The following is a 26,524-nucleotide window of genomic DNA, read 5'->3' on the forward strand; positions in this document are numbered from 1 at the left end:
AAAGGTATGAATTGAAGACCAAAAAAAAAGGTTTATATTATCACACAACCACAGTGTGTGATTTGTGTCGCTGAACTAAGAAATATTTACATTAAAATGACTTTAAATAAAACTACTCAAAATAATTATTTTATACAATGATGTAATAATATATTATTTGACTAAATTATGCAATTATAATATAATGACTCATCTCATTTTAATTAATAACGATATAATAAAAATACTTATCTCATTTTAATTAAAAATATATAGAAAAAGATTTCGCGCGCAATTCACCGGCAGCTATTAATCGCTAGCAGATCTAGAAGCAATGAGATTTGCTTAGTCAAGTCATAAAAAAATATTTTTTATTTAGGTTTTCGCCTAGAGCTATGATTAACATATTTTTGGAATTCTATAAACTTTGAGAGACAGTATGTTTTCATCACGTAGGAGTCACCACTTTCTGAATCCACCGAATGAGACGTGATTTAAGACTTATTTTATATATAAAATAATTAAATACATTGAAAACTAGATACACATACATATATATAGCATAGAAAAAAATAATGAGAGAGTGCTAGGAATAAAACTTCTACCATATAATGACACCATATGACTATAATTTCACAACGATATTATAAAATAAATGTTATGCTAAATATTCGAATTATTTTTATCGAATCAGCTTGATCACCCTGTGTCTTTGAGGAGGGCTGACGACACGCCGAGGATGTCTTCGGAGAAGCCATTTATCGGATCGATCCGTGACATTTGCTGCGAACGTGCTCGAAGCATGCCTTCATTGTGCCACCGCCAGGGAGGGCTTGACAAACACATACACAATCACAAAATTCCTCGCAGCGCGGTCACATTGGTCATTTCCACAAATTTCCACCGTTTTTTGCCACCGGTCACGATCCGGAGCAGCACGGTAAATATTTTTATTTGTCCATTGAGGGAATCTCTAATTTTTTATCGCTTTTCAGCGGACGTGACCAAATGTCACGTGACCGTCATAATGTGTCCCAAAAAAAAAACGATTCGGCTATTGTTGGAAAAATATTTTATTTAATCACTTCTTTACACTTCTGTGCTTATAGAATCAGAGTTCGTATTGTTGAAGTTGTATTTGTTGATGGCTTCCTTGTATGCGTTTTGAATCATTTTAATTTCAGCGTTTCTCAATCTTTTACATTTATCGATCCTGCAAATAATAATAATTAGTGTCGAAGTAATTGAAAAATCAACTAAGAGTATTAATCAATACAATCTTAAATATTTTTAACTTCGTAAATGTGATCCGTTACAGATTTATTTTATTTTTAGCTAATGACAAATAATGACTGCTTTAACTTCTGTGTTCTGGAGGGAATTATCATATAGTATACCGTACCATACGGTCCGTCAGGAAAGTGATTATATTAATCTTCACCCAAATCCAACCTAGTTTGTAGCGATAGCAATTATTTTATTTCGTGTAAATAAGTTTATTATTAAATCTAAATAAAATACCCTAAACTCCCCCCGAAACATTCCACGATAAACTTTGAACCTAAAAGCTGAGAAAAAGCGCTTAAATTCATAGAAAACTACACATTAACGACATGCAAAATAATAACATAAAGCTTTTGGCATAACTAAGAATCATCAAGACCTATCAAATTATAAAAGTATCATTGAAAATACTGCCACTGTTACGATTTGATGTTAATATTAGATATTAAAACTTATTGAAACAACCAAACTGTATAAAATTATATAGAAATCACCTGACTCATATTTTGGTGTTAGATACTTACTTCAAATTCTCTTCTTCTTGTAAATCTTTGCTTAACTCAGATTCAAAAACGCATATTGGACGATTACCTTCAAAGTAGTCTTTGACAAAATATTTAATATGGTTTGAGTTTAACCACAACAATAATTCATTTAAACAGGAACATAACCAAGGATTGTGATGTATTCTTATCCTCTTTGTTTTCTTCAGTCTTGCCTCAAAGTTAGGTACTTCCACACGAGTCAATAAATTATTGTTCAATCCCAAATATACCAGAGACATCGCACTGAAAATTTCATAAGATTAAAACATGATCATAATAGATAATAATATAAAAAATAATTTAAAATACTTTGTGATAAAATCTTCTGCTAATATATCGATCTTATTTTTACTCAAATCTAACATTTTTAATTTTTGTAGATTATGAAATAATTTTGAAGAAATATGTTTTATCTTGTTCTTGCTTAAAACAATACTTCTAAGCTCTAAAGAGTTATCGAATATTCCAACAGGAACTTCTTCGATTGCATTCTTGTCTAAATTTAAATTAATCATGCTTTTCAATCCATTAAAACTTTTGGCAACCACTGTCACTATTGAATTAGACGATAGATCCAAGTCTTTCAATTTGTCCAACTGGGAAAAGTATGAATCGTCTAAATTTTCAATTTTGTTCTGCGATAAGTTCAAAGTTTCTAAATTTTCCAATCCTGAAAAATATATATAGATATTAAATTTTACATGAGAATTTATTTTTTTAAAAGCATACCTTCAAAAGTGTCGATTTTCAATTCTATAACATCACACATTGTTATCGACAGCTTCTTCAACGTTGGTTGAGAGTCCATAAATTTTGTGGGTAGTTGCTGCATATGATAGTTCGTAAAATTTCCTTCTTCCAATGTTAATATTGTGTCAATGAGGTTTTTGAAGTATTCATAGTTTTGCCCTTTACCATCGCTGTTAATAAATTAAATATTAAAAAAATAGCAATAAAGTATTATGAATAAAAAAATTTTACATACTTAGAAATGTTAGATAATGCTTTAGATATAATCAACATATTAATAATATGCAGTAAGACTAAAAACTTCTTCATATTTTTAGTATTGTGGTACTCTAAAAATATAAAATATGTTTAATGAGCAATAAATAATAATAATTCATATTAAACAAGTTGAGAATCATTAGTTTAAATTTAATTTAAGTTTTAATATTTTGAAGACTAATAATTTGAATAAAATAAATATTAAAAAAAATAGTTGGGTTATTTGGTTAAAGTTTAATCAAATTCGCCATAAACTTAGCAAAACTGTTGTTCAAACATAATGAATATCTACAAGTAAGTATTAACTATTAGACTAAAAGTCAGGGAATTAGTGAGATCTATATTATTAATTATAAATTATTATGTGCTATACAATTTATAATCAATATATTTTTTTTTTATTATGGCGTATTTTTATAAATAAAATTTGAGTGCCGCTGCTGGGGCTCGAACCAGTAACCTCAGAGTTACTAGTCTGAGACGTTACGGACAACGCTATTCTGTCCTTAAATTATTATTGTCTATATTTAAAGTGGTAAGGGGGAAATTTAAATAAATTTATTTAATATGCTTCTTCAACTTTCAACAAAACAAAAATCTTTCACACCCAGCAATTAGACTTAACCCTTCTGGTAAAACTCGAGTGCTCGTCAACCACCACGGTATAAAATTATGCGTACAAATGCGCAGTTGAATAGTCAGTCATTGCCCATTGTGCATTCGACAATGCGCAATTGATAATAATAATTATTAAATTTAATAACGCTGGCAACTTTCGAATGGCGCGGCGTGTCGCTCGCGCGAAAAGAGCTTCTCAACTTATTCGTCACGCCCACCCTCGGGTAATTTATTTCGAAGTACCTCTACCAAGGTACCACGCACGTACAGGGATAATTTTAAACTACCATATAATAGTGTTCCTTGAGTTTGAGGGACGCGCGTCATCGCACAGTCTTTTCACACGTGAAAACAGCGTGTAACGAGCGTTTATTATTCAATATAGAGAAAACAATTATGGATTGAAAAAAACGTAGCTTCGTTGTTACTTTGTGGTGTATAAAAATGCGTGACGAGTGAAAAAGGTTAGGGAAAAAAATGAGAATCATTAAATTAAATTACATATTGAATCTATCGCGATGTATATTTGTATTCTTTTCTAATTTTTCAATATTACCCAATTACGATTAAAAATTCGCACACTTATAACGTAAGTGTTAAAGTTACTATAGTTGATTGAGAAATCACTGTCAGTAGATCGCTTTTATTTTGTCAATATTCTAAGTAGTTCTGGTACTTTTATTTTAGCACTGGATATTGATCAATTCCATTTGAATGTCACTTTTTGTATTAAGCAAACACCTAAAAATAATTTCACATTCTTTGATTTATTTAAATTAGGCTTAACATTAAAATAATAACCTTTAAATATGAATAGCGTATGTGATAAATCACAAATGTAATTATTGCATGTAGGCAGGGTAGTCGAGAGCAAATCCGGGCCCTGGGAAAACCATGATTCCGGGCCTCATGACAAACATGGCATTTTATATATTTTTTAACATCTTTCTATGCTACAAATCAATATAAAAATTAGCCACCGTTGCGATATATTTTCTGAAATCATATTTTATACGAAATATTTTAATTAGGCATTAATAATTATTAAAAATATATTAACCTGATAATTAATCATGTTTTTTTTTTGCTGCTCAGTGTTGCCATTTAGTGTATTTCCAGTCCAGATCAAAAACAATAAAATCGTGCCAATAATATAAATATGAATCGAATGAAGCACATCTAAATCGAATTTTGATCAATATGAGAGCGCAAAAAAAACAAGCGTTTCCACTGCGACGGCACGATTTTATTGCTTTTGACGTGGATTTTTGACTTCTGAGAAGTGAACATTGTTTTTTGCGATCTCTTATTGACTGAAATTCAGTTTGAATATACTTTGATCAGCCCTTTTTATATTAGAAGTCCATAGTAATATCCGTAAGGATAACTATCATATTTTAAAACATAGGGTAATATCGAAATGGAGCAATATGTGAAATACTTATTCTTCCGCTTATTTTCCCCTGAGAGATTAGTTGGCTTAGTTTGTATTTTGGACTTGAACTAATAAAATTTCGAAAACTAATTTGAGTTTTAGAACTTTTTATTAGGTTAGGTTTGGGTTTGAACAGCAAATTAAAAAAGTTACGCAACTGTCAAAATAAATTTCAATGACATTTTAGAGGAGCATATTTGTGCTTGTCAGTTATATTTTATTTTTCGCTAGTAGAAATATATATCTACTGGTGAAAATATATTTAGGCTTTACTAGCGAAAATATAATTTCACCAAAAATACGCATTTAATGTAACATTTATACATGTGTTTTAAATATTGATAAGAATGTAAATATATATATCACTACATATAGAAAATTTGAAGTCATATAATTGTACTAGAACCTGCCAGATAATTTATATTTTCACTGGTAAAAATAGATATCTACTAGTGAAAATGTTTCCTAAATGATTTTACTAATAGGACAATTTAAAAAAATATATTTCCTCTCATGTCTAATATTTCTTAAAAAAGCAATAATTTATGGATTGATTTGAGACGGTTTTTCTAGATTTTCTTTTAGGAATAACCACATGAAACTGAATTAACCTGAACCGAGGTATTTCAAATCAATAGTCAGGAACTTATACCGCTTGTCTATCGTGCTGGTTATTATTCAAAAAACTTTATCTTTTACTAATATAAAAAATAAATCCAATTCTCATTTTTATTATTTCAATGCTCATATTGAGAGATTAAAAATACTTTGAATCGTTTTTTAAAAATATATTTATCTTATTTATTTATTAATTTGTAATAATAAATTAATTTTTTGGCTCTCTTACTAATCAGTAACTTGCACAGCATTGTGTTTTTCATGTTTTATAAAATTCAGAAAGTTTAACGATAATGAAAGTTTTTAATGATTAATTTAAATAATTGTTTTTTTAATAAATAATATTTAACAGGCAATTAACTGCTTCTTTGCATTAATTAGCTAATTACATTAATATCGATAAAAAACATTTTTTATTCAATATTCGAATAGTTAAATATATTAGTATTTTTTCTTGGTTTTTACCGATATTAATGTATCTAACCAATTAGTGCAAAAAATTAATTAAGTGTCTGTTAATTATTATTTAATAAAACAATATTTTAAATAATCATTAATTACTTTCTAAGTCATTATTTTTTTTTTTGGTAGTTACTGTAGTTTATTTTATTCATCCTTATTGTTAATAAATTAAGAAGCAATGAATTACAACTGTTGTCAACAAAATATTTTTTTATATACTTATATACGTAATAAGTCAGCATATTAAATTATAGTAGGCAATATATTCAATTATAAAATTATGTGACGCAATAAGTAACCGCCCATAACTTATCATCATAATAACAAACTGCAAAATGATCTGCTGACAATCCAATTATCGCAATTGCAAACCACTTAAAATCTAATAGTAGTTATTGTTTGTCAATGCATGTGTATTGTCTACAATGCACAGAGTAATGGGATGGAAATGTTTTTATCAATTCCAGACCAATCATTGTCATTGGTTAAAAGAAATAAAATATATTAGCATGTCATATTATTGCCTAAAAATATTATATATGCAATATTCTAATATTATTAAATCCACAGAAGCATTACAAAACTCTTCAAATGGTCATGCTAAAATCCAGACTTATTCCACCTCGACCTCGGATTTTAAATACTTAATATTTTAGTGTCATTTGGAGTCTGTCATTCTGTCGGTTAATTAATATCAGATACTCGTCTATGCTCCAATCAGTCTTTGCATAATCAAAAATAAACTCACACACCATCTTGATCTCACTGTTCAACATGAAGAATACTGGAAGGTGGTTCAAAGACAGAGCCTTACGATGCAGTACATATTTTAATTCCGGAAGCTACCCTTGACATAGGTAATATACAGAATTTCAAGCAAAAAACATTAACCAAAGCTATTATTGATTTTTTTTTAATATTACACAAAATATATTAAATATTCTTTCTTCTTTACGCACAATTTGCTTTATACGTTCCATAAATCAATCCTTAACTGAATTCACCGCATTGCACAATTGTATCAGTACCAATGAGTATTTTTTCAGCTAAGATACAGTAATTTTTATCTGTACATAACCATCGATTATAAACGCACCCCGAATTTCACGCTTTCCCATTGTCAATATCACAACACAACAATGGAATCGGTCCAAATGAGATTTGAAAGCGATTTGTCGCAAAAATAAATGTTTGTACATAACGTGTCAGTGCCTAATGTGACGTGTAACACATGGGTACATGTGTAAAGAGAATGGGGTCAAAAGCGGATCCCAGGATGGGTGATTTATAGTCGAGCTGTTCAGGTGGAGAGCGGCGTATGTAATTGAATTTGGAGAGTTTTTTGTGGGTGTCTTTCACACCGTTTGCCTCGTATTACATCCATTGTGGTATCCAAAGAAACGGATTATTGGATTTATTAGTCATCAGCGCGCTCTCTCGGCAAATAATACGTTCAGATGGAATGGAAAAAACCGATATCGCATAAATTCATTCAAATGATCAATATCAAAATATTAGATACTACCCCTATATATTTCTTGAATATATGAAGTAATCGCTCAAATTTGTATAGTATAATTATTGTTCTAAACTTCACGTGTGAGACTTCATTTCATATATGGTAGATTAAAAAAAATAGGAAATATTCTGTTGTGATTTTATTTAGAAGCATTCTAGAATTTTTTTTGCAATACTTTGTGGTGAAATATCCTACATTTGGCTCGCTCACACATAAAGTAACGAGCACCCAAATACCGTGTTATTGGGGAGTGTACTGTATATAGATCGGAGTTGATATTGAACTAAATTGCATTAAAAATATTTAAATAAATAAGTTGTAATATGAGATTCTCTGCAATCGACTATAGATATTTATATTGCAATCTACTTAAATTCGTCGGCGCCGGTCGAACGCATTATAAGCGTCACGTGTGATTGTTAACTCGATGAGATAGTGTTACCAGTCCACGTACGTCGTTAATTCAGCCAAATAAGATTCTTTTCATGTTTCAACTCACAAAAGAAACCCGTCGGATGGATGTACACGCCTGTCAATGTTGTTACGAAACAGTGGAAAACACTACACCCGCCCACGGGAACGAATGCTAAGTTTTTTTGTTATATTAGAAGGCTAATTATAATATAGTAATATAATACTATATTAATGTTTTGGAATGTATGGTGCATAAGTATGCCTTATTGTCCCTATATGTATACATACATTTGCTAATTGATATTTAATAGTAAAAGCCTTAAAAAATGTAAACAATAGATCAAAGATCTCTATATATATTTAAAGATTTCTAGGGTTCTCAATTCGATGTTTTCAACTATTTTAATATTGAATAAAAATTAATGAAGTATTCGGATATTAATTGATTTAACCAATTAGTATAAAAAATCAATTTATTGCTTGTAAAAAAATATTTAATTAAAAAATAAATATTGGTTAATAATAATTATTTTATAAAGTACACATAACACATGGGCGTCCAAATAAATTATTTTACATATTTTTGATCAGAGACGATATTTCAGCTTTTTACAGGGTGGAGACAAATTTAGCCAGTTCGTAAATTTATATTTATATATAATTACAACCCCTATTCATAATAAGAATCGCTAATGTTTTTTAATGTTGAGATTTTATATCCTAAATGTTGCTATATTTAAAAAAAAATGCACTACAGGCGAAATTTTTTTCAGTAAAATCAAATATGTTTTAAATGAATGTTAGACTTTTGACAGATATTCTATAATATTTTCTATAATTCTATAAAGATTTTCAATGTATGTCGTTCACATAAAATATTGAGATGCAGTGAATTTTATTCAACTCAAGAACTCAAGTGTCTCATTATTTTACCAAATGACAAAAAATAGAATAAGCAAATGTACCCCTAATAAAATTACTGTTTCTCAAAATAATTAAATACAAAAATTAAATACAAATATAATGTCTGTTTCTCAAAATGATTAAATACAAAAAATCATCATTTACTTATACAGTAACGAAATTAAAGAAAATATGTTGCATGTGTTCCAAGATTCATAATGATATAGAATGATCCATTCCTATTATAGGTTTTACTGAAAGTGTACTTTCGCTAATGGTGAAAGTCATATTGAACGACCGTTTCAATTCTTCATATTTTCATTTCACGATGTGAAAAAAAACATTTATTGTTCAATTAAATACAGTTTGTGAGAAACGAAATTAGTTTTAATATATAATTTTATTCGAATTTATGTTCAATAAAAAATTTGGAGCAAATCTGTATAGACGTTTGTTTTGTGCGGATTTTCATATAAATAAATTAGTAGCGATCGAATTATTAAACTAATAACTTTACAAAAATTTATGACGCACACCTGTATCTGAGATAACGTTAAACAATAATAAAGAATGGGCCTTTCCAACATTTATTTCTTTCGAACGAATTCTACGAATTCGGTCATAGTAAACACCACCACAAACATTTTATTCATTAAATTTTTTTCGTAAGCACATGAAAGATTTTTTGTTGAGAAGGAACGTCTCATTGTCTCACATTTCGAAACAAATTATAGGCCCATTAATGATTATGGATTTTAGAGCGGAACTAGTCACTTGAGTATATTAAAAGAAAAACGACTACCTGTGTAACTCTAGTATACAAATTGTTTCATACTAAGATTTTTACATATTTCATTCATATTTATTTATAATTCGAATATTAGATTGAGAACCCGAACTCCTTTGACTGAATTTGACTCTTTAACCTTTTAATTGCCAGCGACTTTTTAGCGAGTCGCCCGTTATTTTTCTCCACGCTTCAGTATCTTTTTCTAAAAATAAATATAAAATACTTGATTTATTAATAACTTAAAAATAATAATATATGAATAATTCGTTAACTTGTATTAAAAAATAATTTAAAATTTCAAAGTTCCAAAGACAAATTAGTATGCCTTTTATTTCGAGTTTTAGGTTGCACAAAATAAATAATTTTAAAAAAAACACTGTTTTATTAAAATTTAAGGTTTAGTAACCCTTAGGGGTGTTACTTCGTAGCCAGTAAGGCGCAGGTGAGACGCATAATTTATTATTTTATATTACATATATTGCGAGTTACTATGATAGGTGAGTATCTTTTTCTCCGAGTAGTGGTGAAGAAGCTGGCGCTGGGATGATGTCCATGGAAGATCTTCAGAGGCCTTGTATCAAGTTGTGGAATCTCCAGCCGTATCTTCGCGTTTGCCTGGTCCTGATTATGCATTTAAGACTGTAAAGCTTGCTGACCAATCACAATCATGCAGAGATCATTCAGACAATCGTCGCACTCGCTTCTTAGAACAATGAAATATGTACACGTCTTTAAAAAGCGACATTTGTTTGATGGACATCTTCGAGATCACGGTGTTTTTAGTCCTCAGTGATATATTGTTTCTCGTGACCACTTCGTAACAAAAAATATTTATTCAATGTACAGGAGAATCCCTGCGTGTTATTTATAGGAAACCCTTTTTTTCTAGTCGTAACTTTGTGTGATACAATCCTTTACACTATATTGATTAATGCGAGTTTCAAGAATAAAATACCACAAAATAAAATAAAATAAAAAAACACACATTTATAAATCATCATGTACTAATTTTTTAAAAAATTTGGAAGGAGGGCACTTATTTGTATTATTGGTTTTAGGGCCGCAATAGCAATAAGCTGATTTCCGCGATACGTTTAGTGAATTTAAGTATTTGACGCTTGTCTTCTATTTAATGCCTTTCCCTGCTTATTTTTATAAAGTGGATGCAATTGTCTAAATTATCTATGCGCTGTAAAAAATATTTATTCAGTTTTCTTAGGTTTATTTAATTTTTTTATTTGATAAGCTTTGTCAAGATTTTGCCAACTTAATTGCAATTGGTTTAATACCGTAAGAACTAAATCTGTGTTTTTTATTAAATATTTAAAAAAATATAAATGTCATTAGTAGGTACATGAATAGCAACGGTCCGAATAAATAACCCTGTGGGACTCCAGCTGGATATGTGGTATTAAGATTCATCATGAGCGTATTATATGTATGAAATAATCAGTGGCGTTATATTTAGATAATTTATAGACTAAACCGTTGTGCCAAACAGTGTCGAATGCCTTTTCTATATCTAGCATGTATTTTTTTCTCATGATGAAATTAATGGAATAGAGGAAAGATTATTTTAGATTCGACAAGATATTTTTTAAATATTTTTTTAAATAAAGATAAAGAGCATAAGTTTGGCCATCCTTGATATTACACATGTATCAATATGGGGCCTATTAAAAATTTTCCGAGTGCGAAAGGTTAATGAGACTCTCGCCAAAGTTCGAAGAGCGCTCGGGCCGCCATTTTCGATATAAACTTTGACAAGATTGATGGTTCCGGAGTTACCCTATGACACGACATAATCGTCCGCGGGTAAGTTACAACTCGTTTGCGGCCCGAACCGTCTTTTGTTCCGCGCGATTCATTGTCTGCGGCCCAACTCGTGCCAACGCGGCCCAGCATACCGATATCTCTACGCTGTCGTCGCTTATTGATTGCGTTAATCACGATAACTGATGATAGGTGGCGTTCGTTTAGCGTCGATTGTTTGTTCTTACGTTGATGGTTAAAGCTTAAAACGACGTAAGCGGCTTAATACTACTGTTATGGGATATATGTTATGTAAAATTGGGATGGTCAGGATTCGATAGATTCGATAGAGTCACCAAGACATTTTAGAACATCTACCATATAGCCCGGACCTTTAAAAAATTTTTTGCTTAGTGTAAATTCACACAGATCGAACCCCGTCAAAACATTAGGTACACAATTAAATTCCTTATACTCACCAGTCTAAAATTGAACCATCAACAGCAACGTCCGACAACCATCTTCACAGCGTCATTGCACACTAAACATGACCAAGCAAATGATCACGATTGCAACCGAAAACCAGTTTTAAATGCAATAGTCTTATCAAATGACATTTCAATTTGTATAGGGACCGCGAGTGAAGTCAGCGTATTATATATAATCCGGTTAATTAAACGTAAAACCGTTGAATTATACGGTGTTACGGAAAGGTCTAAAGGTCCGTGACACAATAATGTTTAAATTAAATATTATAAATCCATCTTGTATGTATAATATGCATATACAAACAGTGAGTCACTGTTTAAAAATGCTTCGAATGTTTCGTCCGGTGTAATTTATTTATGATGAGTTTTCAGGTGTGTTTAACCTTTGAATAATTTATGCGCATTTACGTGTAAATCGGAGTTTTGAAAGAGAACGGTCACGGTCGAGGTTCGGAAATTTTGATTTGTGAGGTAACGGTAATATTGTCTAGTCGGAAATAATTTGTCTATTTTGTAATGTAATTGATTGTTATTAAAATGTTAGTATTTTCTTTTTATTGTAAATTACAAAGCTTATATTCAAAGCATCGTGAATATCATAATAAATAGTATATAGGAAAAAAGGGTGAGAAAAAACATGAAATAACGGTGGAAATAAATGATAACCTATATAGTAATTACATAGTAGAATTCCTAGAAATATCTAAAAGTTACTTTGTTGCTAAATTAATCACAATTTAAACTTATGCGTTTTACTGTCACAAATCATGTACCATTCACAATAACTGTTAAAATGTTTCGAAATGAATACACAAATAATTAAAATATATATGTACATTTAAAGTAAATCATCAATATTTAATTGACATATATGGATCTTTTGTAACTACCTTATTGTTTATGGTAAGTGATGCTCAAAAATTTTACTTAAATTTACTCACAAGGATAAAATCACTGCTTTATCTACTGTTTGTCAAACATTAAAACCATAAGAGCAATCATTTGTATTTATATCTACAAAATGGTTTAGATTCATATTTCATTTTGTTGAAAAATGTCATTTAGCATTAATACATCTCTTTCTATTTTCTACAACTTTAAAAAAATTATTAATAAAATAAAATAAAATACAAGCACATTGGTTTAGAGCATGTAATTAATAATACGTAATAATAATTATTTTGTACATTCATATGTACTGTCTTAGTTTGCTTATAATCTGTTTTATTTTATTAAGTAATTGAAAGTAAGACATAATATATATTATATTCCAATTTTCCTCAGTTTGAAGTATTTATATTTTTTTACAATTAAATTATAATTTTCTCAAATATACGAAACACGATGCCCGACATTGAAAATTATTATTTTATCATAATTCGTTTATAATAAATATTTCCAAAAACTTGTAAGTTAACAATAGATAAAAACAAATTACGGTGAGCGTATACTTCAGCGCTATCCAACTGGTGGCCCGCAAATTAATTCACGTTTTTAAAATGTAATTAAAAAAAAAATGAGCATATAAAAAGGTCACTTTAAACATTTTGGTTAATTTATAGATGCTGGTGTGATCTAAAAATACAAACAAAAATGTCTGAGGTGACATTTTTATTAACTCCAATAACAACATTTTTTTTGGCTTCCGAAAAAAAAATGGCTCAGACTAGGAGAACAGCGCTGTTATAATAAAAAATAATATACTTATTATATTTAAAACCGTTTTATAAATTTAAATTTTTTTTACAAAATCATTTTACTGTGCTACAAAATCATTAACTTCTCAGATACATTGCATATAATAAGTATTAAATTTTATTCTAAGCATATTGCTTATTTTGTACATAAATATATGTTTTATTTTACTGAAAGCCAATTATAATGTATATTATATTCCTATTTTCCGCAATTTAAAGTATCTATATTTTTTTATAATTAAATTATAATATTCTCAAATATACGAAACACGATGCCCGACATTAAAAATTATTATTTTATCATAATTCGTTTATAATAAATATTTCTAAAACTTGTAAGTTAACAATAGATAAAAACAAATTATGAGAAGCGTATACTTCAGCGCTATCCAACTGGCGGCCCGCAAATTAATTCACGTTTTTAAAATGTAATTTAAAAAACAATGAGCACATAAAAAAATCACCTTAAACATTTTTGTTAATTTATGGATGCTGGTGTGAGCTAAAAATACAAACAAAAATGTCTGAGGACACATTTTTATTAACTCCCAATAGCAAAAATTTTTTTGGCTTCCGAAAAAAAAATGGCTCAGACTAGGAGAACAGCACTGTTATAATAAAAAATAATATACTTATTATATTTAAAACCGTTTAATAAATTTAGAATTTTTTACGAAATCATTTAACTGTGCTACAAAATCATTAACTTCTCAGATACATTGCATATAATAATTATTAAATTTTATTCTAAGCATATTGCTTATTTTGTACATACATATATGTTTTATTTTACTGAAAACAAATTATTATGTATATTATATTCCTATTTTCCTATATATTTATATATCTATATTTTTTTATAATTAAATTATAATATTCTAAAATATACGAAACACGATGCCCGACATTGGTATAATTCATATTTTTTTATGATCCGTATATAATAAATATTTTCAAAATTTAAAAATACATAAATTTTATTTGTAAGTTAACAATAGATAAAAATAAATTACTTCAGCGCTGTCCAAGTGGCGGCCCACGAATCAATTCACGTTTGTAAAATGAAATATAAGAAAATGAGCTAATAAAAAGGTCACTTTGGACATTTTTGTTGATTTTCGGATGCTGGTGTGAGCTAAAAAAACACGAGCAAAAATGTCTTAGATGACCTTTTTTTTAGTTCCCAACAGCAAAAGATTTTCTAGCGAATGAAAAAATGGCCCAAACTAAGAGAAGCTTAAATATATTTATATATTATTTATAACTGTTTTATAAATTTTACAATTTTTCAATGAAATCATTATTTTTTTAATAAAATAGTTGCACAATAAATGTTTTGTAAATTTTTTACTATTTGATACATTATGTATAACCTATATTTATTAGCATTTTAAATAAAGTAGTATTTAAAAATGTTATTATAAATAATTACAATAACTATTATATAACTTAATTATTTTCTTGTTGTAGAATATTATTTTAACAACTAAATATGTTGAGCAACGTCACATATAATCTACAAAAATAAAAGTAATATAGATTTTTTTTAGTCTTAATTACTGTGATACAAAATCAATAACTTTTTATATACATACACGTAATATTTAATACATTTTAGTCTAAGCATATTAATTATTTTATACATACATATGTACTGCCTTAGTTTGCTTTTAATATGTTTTATTATACTAAGTAATTGAAAGCAAAACATAGTGTATATCATATTCCTATTTTTCTCAGTTTAAAGTTTATTTTTTACGATTAAATTATAATATTTTCAAATATACGAAACACGATGCCCGACATTGAATATTATTATTTGTTAATATAGGTATTATCATAATTTATATATAATAAATAGTTTTAAAATTTTAAAAACGTGTAAAGTTTACTTGTAAGATAACAATAGATATTTTAAATAAATTACGAGGAGGCTAAAAAATAATCAACTTTAACATTTTTGTTCTTTACGGATGCTGGTGAGAGCTAATAAAATACAAACAAAAATGTCTAAGACATTTTTTAGCTCCCAACAGAAAAAACTTTTTGGCCAAAAAACATATTATATTATTTATTAAAACTGTTATTCCTAAACAATTTAATAATTATTTTTATTTAAAAAAATATTAAAATTACTAGTTAAAAGAATAATGAAGCTAATTACCATAGTTTTTTGCAATCAACAGGACATGTTTATTTTTTTGCAGGTATTATACTTTCGCACGTGGAAATCACGTATTTTGGTGGATTAAGACTACTCTAAAATCCACTTTTTAAATAAATATTATAAAAGTAAATGATAGAATGTGAGTCTAAGTATTACCAAATATCTAGATGTTTGTCGTTAAGCAATGTAATAGACAATAACATGGTCTGTTTCCGCCCCCAAGCATCGCTTTGGTCTCGAACCTCACGGTTGTGAGGAATAGAGAGGGTTAGTAATTACTCATTTAGCTTAAAAAAATATATCATTATAAAAAAATTGTTCGCTCAACCTCTGCGTTCGATGAACATTAAGTAACATTAAGTTTCAAACAAAGTGAAACAAATAAAAAACACTATGTGATTTAAACAATAAAAATAGATCAAAGTGTTAAAACAAAACAAATTATATACGAATAATTGCCAAGAAAATAAATTTCCTTAAAACTGTCCAGTATTTTATGGTTTATTTTAATCTACCCACATGATGATGAAAGTTAAGAGTAAGTTACAATGCGGTCTTGCTCTCTGTTCTCCACAGACACGACCCCCCACCATTTTTTTAATGCAACATAATGGCGGCAATCTTTCGGTTATTTATCGTAATCATCCGCGTTTTCGACGCGCATGCGCTTTACGACGTGCGTAAAATCATTTACGGAGCAACAACAACAGTATCGGCTCGCAGTATGACCGGATCAAAATTGATAATTTCGCGTGGATAATTGTGGACAATTTACGAGCTAGGCCCGCCACCGGCTCAACCCTTTCTGATTTACGGCCCTCGCCTATACGTCGGTATACATTGGTATACAATCCGTCCGGTAAGTGGCGGTAATTGTGGACAACGAGAATCGTTATTTCGTATCTCGCTGTGTATGTGCGCAAGAGGGATGCCTCTTTGATGAATTTCGTGACCGGTCAATAAAGGAAGACTGTGCTAAAACACAAGGTTGGCCATATGCAAAATTACACTTGGAGGCTGCGTATCTATTTAGGGAATGGATGGATGTGAAGGTTGTTCGTACTGCTGGTAATTTGTGGGGTTATTGTTGTGCAATATGAAAACATTGATGTATGCTAAATATATTTAAGAAAAATATTTTAAATACGCGAATTCAATTGTAACATTGTGTAATATTATATTTTTTCACATAAAAAAAATATTTAGTCTCATAAAAAATATTTAAAAAAAGCACTGTAATTCACGAAATTTCAGAAATTATGCATATTTTTAAATTAATATTATGCAGCTGTGGAGTTTCTTAATGGTTGATAATGAATTTTTAATGTCTTGTAAATCAATACAAATAATGTTCTTTAAGTCCGTCTAAAGTAATTTATTATGGTAACATTTTTTGAGCATACCGAGTTTTTGTTGCTGCAATTATTTTTTTCTATAATACCGGTATTATAGAAAAAAATACCGGTAGCACCGAAATAAAATTATATAGTTTTTCAAATCAGAGAAAAAAAGGGAACTTGATAGTGTACGATAATATGACACGAAAAAAAATGGCTTTCGAAGAACCAAATACTTGTAAAGTTATTTTGTGAGTTTGGTTAGATATGCAACGATACTGAATTATGAATTACTAAAACCAGGCTCAACAATTACTGCAGAAATTTATTATCAATAATTGAACTAAAAATTGCAAAATAAACGTTAAAATTAGTCAATCGAAAGCGAGTGATTCTTCTGCACGACAAAGAATTACACAACCATTTTAAATAAATCGAAAATTAGTGATTATGTAAGAAAAAGCATAGCCAGCACAATTAAACAGTGGTGTAAGTCAGTGACTAATATCTTAAGGATCTGAGTTCAAATCCCATATGGACTCAAGTGATTTTTATGTCTATTTATGAAATCAGAAATGTAATTATTATAAAATTATAATTCCCATAGTTCATTATAAATTATATTTTTCTATATTTTTATAATATCATGTATGAATAATTAAAATATAATTAAACTAGTTAGTGCTGTTCATAACTAATCATACAAATGTCACGTGGTTTCAGTCTGGTGTTTCACTACTTACTTAGTGGTAGTTGATTGCGTTTATTTCATTGCAACGTATTGTGCTAATGTACGACAATAAATAAATAAATAAAATAGCAGTTTTTACATTATAGAAAAACTTTAAAATGTGTCTTATTGTAAGCTGTAATAATATTTTTTTATTAATAAAATTTGATTTCAATCTGAAATCTCACTAGTAGTGGTTGATTGTATTTATTCTGTTGTAACACATTTACAATAAAAATATAAAGAACAGAATACCAAAATATATCACTCTTGCGAATTGTCACAAATTGCATCAAAGATCACGCGGTCATGGAACAATGCGGACGCAATTTATATTATATTATTATGATTTTCTCCCGAAAAAATACTCTTTTATTAAAATAAAACAACATAAATCAACAAACACCCACCAATTTGGTATGCATATCCACAATAATAAAACATCTTTAAAATAATGTCTAATAACATGACGGCCACTATAAAAATGTCTAATTACAAAATTTATATCGCGCTTTTACCGACGCCCATCGCTTTCGTCACGATCCATTAACGCAAAAATGTTTTGCATCGCTGCGCTGGACCAAAATCATTATCATCATTACGGCGAACGTTATTGAATGTTCGTCATTTTCGGTAAACATATATTGACCAATATTACATTTTTACAGATTTTTTATGTACGCGTGCTTTTATTTATCTTCATATTATACCACGTTTTCTTATATTCTAAATTACAATATGTATATATGTATATTTTTTAATGTGTATATATGTATATTTTTAACAATATATATATTTTTTATGCAAGAAATTTATTAGGCTTGCAAAATAATTTTAATTATATTTTAAAATAGTAAAAGACTTTATTTTAATAATTTTTATTTGTTTCAAAAACATTTTACTAAACATTTTTAATTAAGTCATTATTATCCTAAGTGATGCACATGTTGAAAAATTCACCCAAATTAAGCTTAGTGAGTCGGGAAAGTTTGAGAGCTCTAGTGAGAATTGTTTTCGTTTACACCTCTTTGTACCCCATCCCGATTCAATTACCAACTGAAATTTATTATCTTCTTGTCTCCCCTATTTTTCAACGTACAAAATTTGTTTATAGCCATTTTCAGTCGTTGACAAATGTTTATTAAATTTTGTTTACAGCGAAGAGGATACGCTTCCGAATTGATTTTTGCGCCCGTGCAATTTGTCGCTCCGGCGACTCCCCACCTAACAAAACAACAAGGACAATACCCCTTGTGGATGTGATATCATAACTTATGTCACTGTGCACAATGGTCTCTTAATTGGCCATGATGCCATGACGACTGCGACCACCGCATCGTTATGCATGGAGGGCCGTGTAACTTCGGCGGTTGCCGCGGTGGCATATTGTGACGCCTCCCTTAGCAAAAATTTGAAATGTCATATGAGCAAAGGGGCACAAGTTAGGGTTGTTAATATAAAAAAATTGGTTCAGATTTAAGGGATTGTTGCTAGTTTTAATCATAATTGCTACTCTAAAGTAGAAACTTTTAAAATATATTTCTTAAATACCGACATTTTTATAAATCGTGTGATCATCGGAATCATTAGATACTACATTTTCTGGACATTTAGGAATAGATTTATTTTAATATAAATTAAATTAAATTCCAAAAAACAATATAAGCAAGCTACATAATATTATATTTCTCCATCATTTATTTTGCACGAGCTTCCTACCTGGACCAGGGTTAATGTAAAGTGGGAAGCGGCGGCAATCTCGGTTTTCTAATCCTCGGTCGATACCAGCATAGTGTGAATTCATTTTTACTTCCGTCGGGAGTATCTGATGATGTTCTTTCAGAAAGTGTTTATATTTAAGACTTTTCAGAGAGAAAATATCTCTTTAATAATATCTTTGAATATATGAGAGTTTAACCGAGCTCATTCCAAGCGGAGCTACGGCAAATAGACCAAGATGACCCTTAAAAGTCCGGGAAATCAGCATCTCTTTTGTCGGTTTTTAATCAACTTGATTATTGATATGACATGGAGATAACCTGACTACTACGGCGAGGAAAGAAAAGTTGGTATCTGTATTTATTGTTACACAGATTTATGGTCAATTTTTAATTTAAAAAAAATACGTTAAAATTTGTTTATATGTTTTTCGCAAATTATTAGTAAAAAAATATTTATGCTACACATATAATAAAATTATATATACATATTCATAGAATTACCTGATTTTTATTAATATATTTTATTATATTTATGTTTTTTGTCATATAATAAAAATAAATATTTTAGATATTTATTTTTTTATAATTACTTAAACATAATTGTTCTTAGAAAATCTGCATATTTGTGTTTTATTTGCTAATTTAGATTGTATTTAAGTTGGTCATGCATTCAGGTTTTTTAATGTCATGCTTCATGAGATAAATATTGGTCTGAACTTGTGCCTCCGTTTTGTCTTGATAATCTGATAATATTAAAAGTTTTTAATAACATCAATACAAATATTAATTAATTAACAATTATCAAGTACTATAAAAATAAAAAAAATCTAGATATATTTTTTTTTCTCGCCGATTTCGACCCTGTTCCATACAACATTGCACAACGGCGCATTTCATCTTTACATACATTTTCATATAGTACATAAACGATGATCAGACATTTTTTGTTGCATCTAAATTTCGCTCTCCGATGTATTATTATCAAAATTATATAAACATAATTTACAGTTGACCTCTAAGCTTTTTTTAACAACGCGTCGTTTTTTCTGCCATTATTTACCACATCGGGTCTTTGTCGGCTTTTCCGTTCATATAGTCACACTTTCGGACAAAACAATAACGGTACCGAGAAATTAGAAGGAGATTTATCTGTGTTTCGATTTTCGGATCCCGAAGCTTATAATCGGACCGTAAATTGCGGCCCTGGCGCAACGGATCGTTAGCGAACGGCCAACGGTTTGATTAACGGCCATTGAGGCCCAACTACAAATTGACAATAAATTTATGCGAGACGTATTTAGCGATAATTTACTAAGTATTACATTGTGTATGATTTTTTTTATTTCGTCGTATCAATCATTTTATCGTGTGTAATTTTGTGATAGGACGTGCGCCGCGTGAAAAACTTAGATTTAAACAGTTACGAATTGGAATTTAAACGAATAATAAAAATAGATTTAATTAACTAAGATAACTCTATTATATTTAGATAAACATATATTGCTTTAAAAATTAACTTAAGATGCAGTAATTATAAAAAAACTTTTGTTCAAAATAAATTTTACCTACTAATGAAAAAATAATTATAATTTTAGTTTTATATATATAAGTTTTTCTTTAGTAATATTATAATTGCTTTTAATTCTGTGAAAGCAATCAGTAGAATAATATTATTCTGTATTTTTTTATGTTTTGACAAAACTATATCATTAGTTTTTTTATTGCTTTTATTTTTTTTCAATCTATAAAAACGTTTTTTTAATTCACTTTTATACACATAAATATTTAATAGCCTAAAAAATTTTTTTTATCGTTTTGCTTTTGAAAAAATTTGAAAACTGATTTTAAAATTCCTAAAAATAAAAATATTTGAAAAATATTTTTAAAAGTCAGTTTTTTTATAAACTTTAGTCGTTAGTTTTGAGCCAAACTTGAGCATTTTATTTTTTTAAGTTCTGATTATCGCTCCTTATTTTTTGTGAATTCTCTGGAAATTTTATAAAATTTATTCAATAAATAGTATATGATTAAAATAATACAGTATTTCCATTTTTGCAATATTTTTTTATCCATTTTTGCAATATTTTTTGGCAATATTCAAGAATGTAAATTATATTATTCATATTATTTATAATATAAAATAACTTGAATCGTAGAACATTTTTTATATTTAAAACCATATTAGTAAGTACATTACCACGTATTACTATTGAACTTATTTACCTAAAGTCGAAACAGTCATTATTGTTCTATTTTTGTTAATTTTTTTCAATAACAAAACTCTGTGGAACGCCCTCAATAATATTTACAATCTGCCAATTGCCACGCAAAGCGGTTCTTTCGTAGCTGATTATTAATAGTATATTATAAGTTTCTAAAAGTGCATGTATATATTTAATCATATGGCACGGACATACCGTTTTTAATGCAGCGGTATAAAAATATACAGAGTTTTTAAAACATATAAAAATATTTAATATATGTTTTTAAAAATAAAAGGCTTTATAAAAAATTCTCTAAAAAATGAAAATTCTTGCTCTGCCATTTTTTTGAATAAAATCACTGAATAAAATGTATAGAATTTTTATAATTCATTTTTTATATAATTTTCTATTATTTTTATTCGTTTTCATTTTGAGGTAAGGCATATATTTGATAAAAATGTCTTTGAGTTTAATTTTATAAAAATCAAGGAAATAATTACGTGTTAAGCTTTTAAAAATATATTGAATAGCCTGAAAAACTTTAAAATATAAATAAACATTATTTTTTTTGTGAAAATAAAATTGTTTAATATTTTTACAAAAAAAATTGTTTTTTTTTTTGTAAAAAAAACTAAAACTAGTTTTAAAAAGACATAGATTTTTAAAAACCGTTTTTCTTAAGCTTGTTTTTTATCTGAATTAAAGCCATAATTTTATTATTATTTGTATTTGTCTATGATTATAATTTTATAAATTCCTATTAGTTACTTGTAACGCATAGCTATTTAGCAAAATTATTTTCGCAAATTACTTTCCTAAAATTTTTTGTTTTTTAATGTTTTTATAAAACTTTTTTTATGATGCTATTGTATAATTTAATATCTTAGTCGCAAAAATGTCTTTATGTTTAATTTCAAGAACCTAAAACTAGGCTTTACATTAATTTAATATATGATATGCATCATAATATATTCAAATCAAATCTTATTTAAAACGATTTCTTATATTTTATAAATGCAAAAGTTGTTAAATAGAATCAAAACTAAAATCTAATTAAAAAAAAAGATATAAATATATTATTTATATGATAAGACTAATTAAAATACTTTTCTTACATGTGTAGTATAAATATTTTTCTATAATCTTATAGTGCGAAAGTTGAACTACAATTTGTTTAAAATGTGCTCTTCGATATAACTACATTTAAGTAATTTTATCAACTAATTTTTCACAATATTTGGTGTTTAAAAATTATTTAATTTTGACTAATATACAAAAAACAGAGTTTAAGTATAGTGATTTAATGTTTTTGTCGTTAAATACACATTAAATTCTTTGCACTTATTTAAATTATAAATATGATATTTTTTATGCTCAGATATTTTTTTCCAGTGGTTTTCCTGCTACCAACAATTAAAACAACCATAAAGATACTCTACAAACCTAACATAAAAACGGTAATTGTGTTTTTTTTATTATGCTTTTACGAATCGTACGACCATATTAAACCATAACATTTTTTTTATTGCCTATATGGATTGTTCAAATATGTTTTTAACCGCTTTTATGATTTTTAATCAGTTTACGGCAGATTTCACAGCAGGGATTGGCTACCTTTTCGATGAATTTTCAACATAAAAAAATAAATTAAATATGAATATGTATGTAGACTGAACTGGAATACAAGCGTTTAATAATTAAATTTTATCACCACGTCAGCGTTTTGCAAAAATACTCGTAAATAATTTATTACTCGCATATGCAAGGGGTTAATAGTAATTAAGATGTCACAACCTGTAGTTAAATAATCTTGCCAATTACTATTACCATAAGAATATTTTAAAAGTTAATTTATTACAATTATGTAAGGCATTATTCAGTAGTGATGAGTTTTCCTCTACAATCTAAAAAATATAATTAATAACTCAATTCTCTATATTCTTCTACTCCTAAGAAATAAGAGACTTTTTTTTTTTCATTTTACAGGAAAAAATAAAAAAGGTTATTGCTTATAATTTTTAAATTTACTGATTAAGTTTGAAAAAATATGATGAATAGTTAATAACATTTTAATCAAATTATTTTAGTAGTACAAAACTTTTTTCTATTTTTAAATCAGGTCTATCTTACTTATTTTACTTTTAATTCAGAAACGATTATTTGGGGCATGTATTTTGTATCAATTTTCTGCATAATAACAACCTTATTGATATTTGGTTAGAAATAAATAACAAAAATGATCTTATAGTATTACACTTAAAGACATACTTTAAAATACGATTTTTAATATAACATTTTCTTTACTGCTTTAAAAATATCATCACCTAAACAAAGATATACATTATTTTTATTTCACAGAAACTTTAGCTTTCAATGACTTTTTAATAGTAAAAATGAATGTGCTTCAAAGCTTATGCAATATTAAATCGTGCAGAATAAATTCCAAAAACTATTGCGAATCAATCAATTATTTCATCAACAAAGATCGAACGCTTACTTGTGCTTTTAAGATTTTTTTATACAATAGTTATAATAATTAAAATAATATAAATATTAGAACTCTAGAGCTAAAAGAATTGTTTAACGCTTGAAGCAATAAAATATATCATCAAACTCTATAATCACCCCAAAGACACAATCTGATATATATAAATTTATATGCTGAATATTGCTACCTGCAAAATTTATACGTGTTATATGTATACAAGAAAATAAATTTATTGCAGTTTTGCGAGTGTTTTTATTTTATTTTCAATTAATGCAATAAATGGCGGCTTAACCACATGTCTGCCATAATTTAACCACTTCCAAGCAGGTTTTATTGTTATGGTTTCTGCAAATTCTCCACACAATTACCAAATTTATTGAACATGAGACATCAGTATCCAAAAAACATCTGTATATTTATTTTTTATTGCTTATAATCAATTATATTATTGTCGACTAGCTAGATTTCATAATCATAACAAGTATGAAGAAATGCGTAACTATAAGGATTAATGATGCTTTTTTATAGACCCATTTCGGGACTTTTCATTACGCCTCTTGAGTTACCGGTTAAATTTATATTGCCCTCATAAATGTGTAAACTTTTCAATCTAGCCTATTTGGAGCGATCGGTGCACCTGCCACTAATTATGTTATCTCAAATAGTTATAGTAGAAACGGTTGGAAAAAACACATTATTAACACCCGGTTGGTAGTAAAATATTAAAAAAAAATACAACGATGTTAGCTCTCTTACTAGGCACTCGTTTATATATAATTTTTGCAGGAAACGACCATAATTAACGACGGGAACAAATTATTTTACTGTCGTTTTATTTTTATTACTAGATATAAGAAAAATACCGAAGAGAGCATTAAAACGATAGGAAGATTTATTATGGTGCATATAATAAACGATAGACACTGAGCTCTATATTTTTTACGTAAATTGTATAAAGTTGCATTTGAGAAAGTTAATTCTTAAATATAAATCTGAATATTCAGAAATTACATAAAGTTATTAAAAATATATGCTTTTAAGATTCCAGAGCTTTTTTTTATTTTCTAATAAATTACCAAGATTGAAAATGCACTTTGTACAAAAATCACAGTATTTCTTATTTGACTTTGGTAAACATTTTCAATAAATTACTTTAACTTAGTACTCAAAGGGTTAAAACAGGACGTCTAAGGTAGATTATACGATAAAAAAAATAAAAAATCAATTAATCAACCGGACCTAATTCGATATCTGCAGTTTTTGAAAAATCTGAACGAGGAAAACTTTAATATCCTCACGAAATTCCTCAATATAATATTTTTTCAAGAAAAATACCCGCCCCCCCCCCCTTCCCATAGGAAATGTGAATTATTGTTAGTAAAAGTAAATTGAGAGAATGGAGATATTTTCATATAAAATAAAATTTGATTGTTAAGTAGAGAAAAATCAGCAACTGATTTGTTAAACTTTTAAAGGAGATAAATATATTTTAACATATGTAGGTTATATTTATCCTGATATATATATATAATTAATTATGGGGTTTTTATTTTATGCTTATAACAGACATTATAGATAATTAAAATTGTTTAAACAATAAATTTTAATAAAATTTGGTGGTTAAGTAATGAAAAAATCAGCAACCGATTTGTTAATTTTTTTAAGGAGATAAATATATTATAAAGTATTCTGATACATATTTTTTATTTGATGTTAATGCCTGCACTACACTCTCTGAAAGTTATCCGAACCGAAGCTACAACTGCCGAGACCTATAACTTCGAGTAAGCGACCACACAAATTTCATATGCCGTCCGGACGGCGGCTTCTGTCACGAACAGCCGGCATATTTGCGCGTGATCGAAAAATGTGCCAAATAATCGCAATTTTTAAATAGTCATATTAATAAAATTACCCTACTGATAATTATAAAAGTTTGTGTGGGCACTCACCAATACAATATCAGTGAAAACTTTTCGGTCGTAAATATTAAATTTACGCAAAATCTTTATCGGCTTTTTCAAAATGCCATAAGGCATAAAAATTATACTTCAGAATACGAACACCACATCTGTGACTATCCTAGAATTTGTCACCATCGATTCTAAATACGAATTCGTTATGGTGTGACATTTATTCTTAAATTATTTAATTATATATGAAAAAAAATATAATAACGATATCTGTTAAAAGAATATACTATCAAAAATATATTTAATCTCTTTTAGTGCCCTAAAATATTCAAAGATGTCAGTAAGAGTCTGTTGAAGTCCCCGATAAGCATTTGGTATTATAACTTGACCACGTGACCACAATGCAGCGCTCGACATGTGTGTTAACCATAGAACGCCTACGCGCATACTGA

The 26,524-nt window shown here is 28.1% G+C and overlaps 1 protein-coding gene across 2 annotated transcripts; it reads right to left on the reverse strand.

The window, feature by feature from the left end:
• Positions 1 to 1,034: 1,034 nt before the first annotated feature.
• On the reverse strand, positions 1,035 to 11,957 carry LOC148232434 (uncharacterized). Of its 2 annotated transcripts, none has more exons than XM_088192435.1 (6): positions 11,807 to 11,957; positions 2,794 to 2,887; positions 2,538 to 2,728; positions 2,118 to 2,478; positions 1,788 to 2,051; positions 1,035 to 1,192 (listed from the first exon to the last, which is right to left on the reverse strand). In XM_088192435.1, exons 2-6 carry the CDS (start codon positions 2,865 to 2,867, stop codon positions 1,069 to 1,071), a joined length of 1,014 nt encoding a protein of 337 aa, XP_088048561.1. In that variant the 5' UTR covers positions 2,868 to 2,887; positions 11,807 to 11,957; the 3' UTR covers positions 1,035 to 1,068. The 2 variants fall into 2 exon arrangements, with proteins under 2 accessions (XP_088048561.1, XP_088048562.1); XM_088192436.1 differs by lacking the exon at positions 11,807 to 11,957 and adding an exon at positions 3,424 to 3,637.
• Between the last annotated feature and the right edge of the window lie 14,567 nt (positions 11,958 to 26,524).

The sequence above is a fragment of the Plectrocnemia conspersa genome, unplaced genomic scaffold, assembly GCF_051122295.1.
Source record: "Plectrocnemia conspersa isolate PC_06_02 unplaced genomic scaffold, ASM5112229v1 ptg000009l, whole genome shotgun sequence".
Taxonomy (NCBI): Eukaryota; Metazoa; Arthropoda; class Insecta; order Trichoptera; family Polycentropodidae; genus Plectrocnemia; species Plectrocnemia conspersa.

Bases quoted from the DNA above. Each gene is read 5' to 3' on its own strand.
- LOC148232434 (XM_088192435.1), bottom strand. From the start codon at position 2,867: ATGAAGAAGTTTTTAGTCTTACTGCATATTATTAATATGTTGATTATA. The intron at 2,729-2,793 runs GTATGTAAAATT...ATTTATTAACAG, and splicing joins GCATTATCTAACATTTCTAA to CGATGGTAAAGGGCAAAACT. The intron at 1,193-1,787 runs GTAAGTATCTAA...TATTATTTGCAG, and splicing joins CAAGAAGAAGAGAATTTGAA to GATCGATAAATGTAAAAGAT.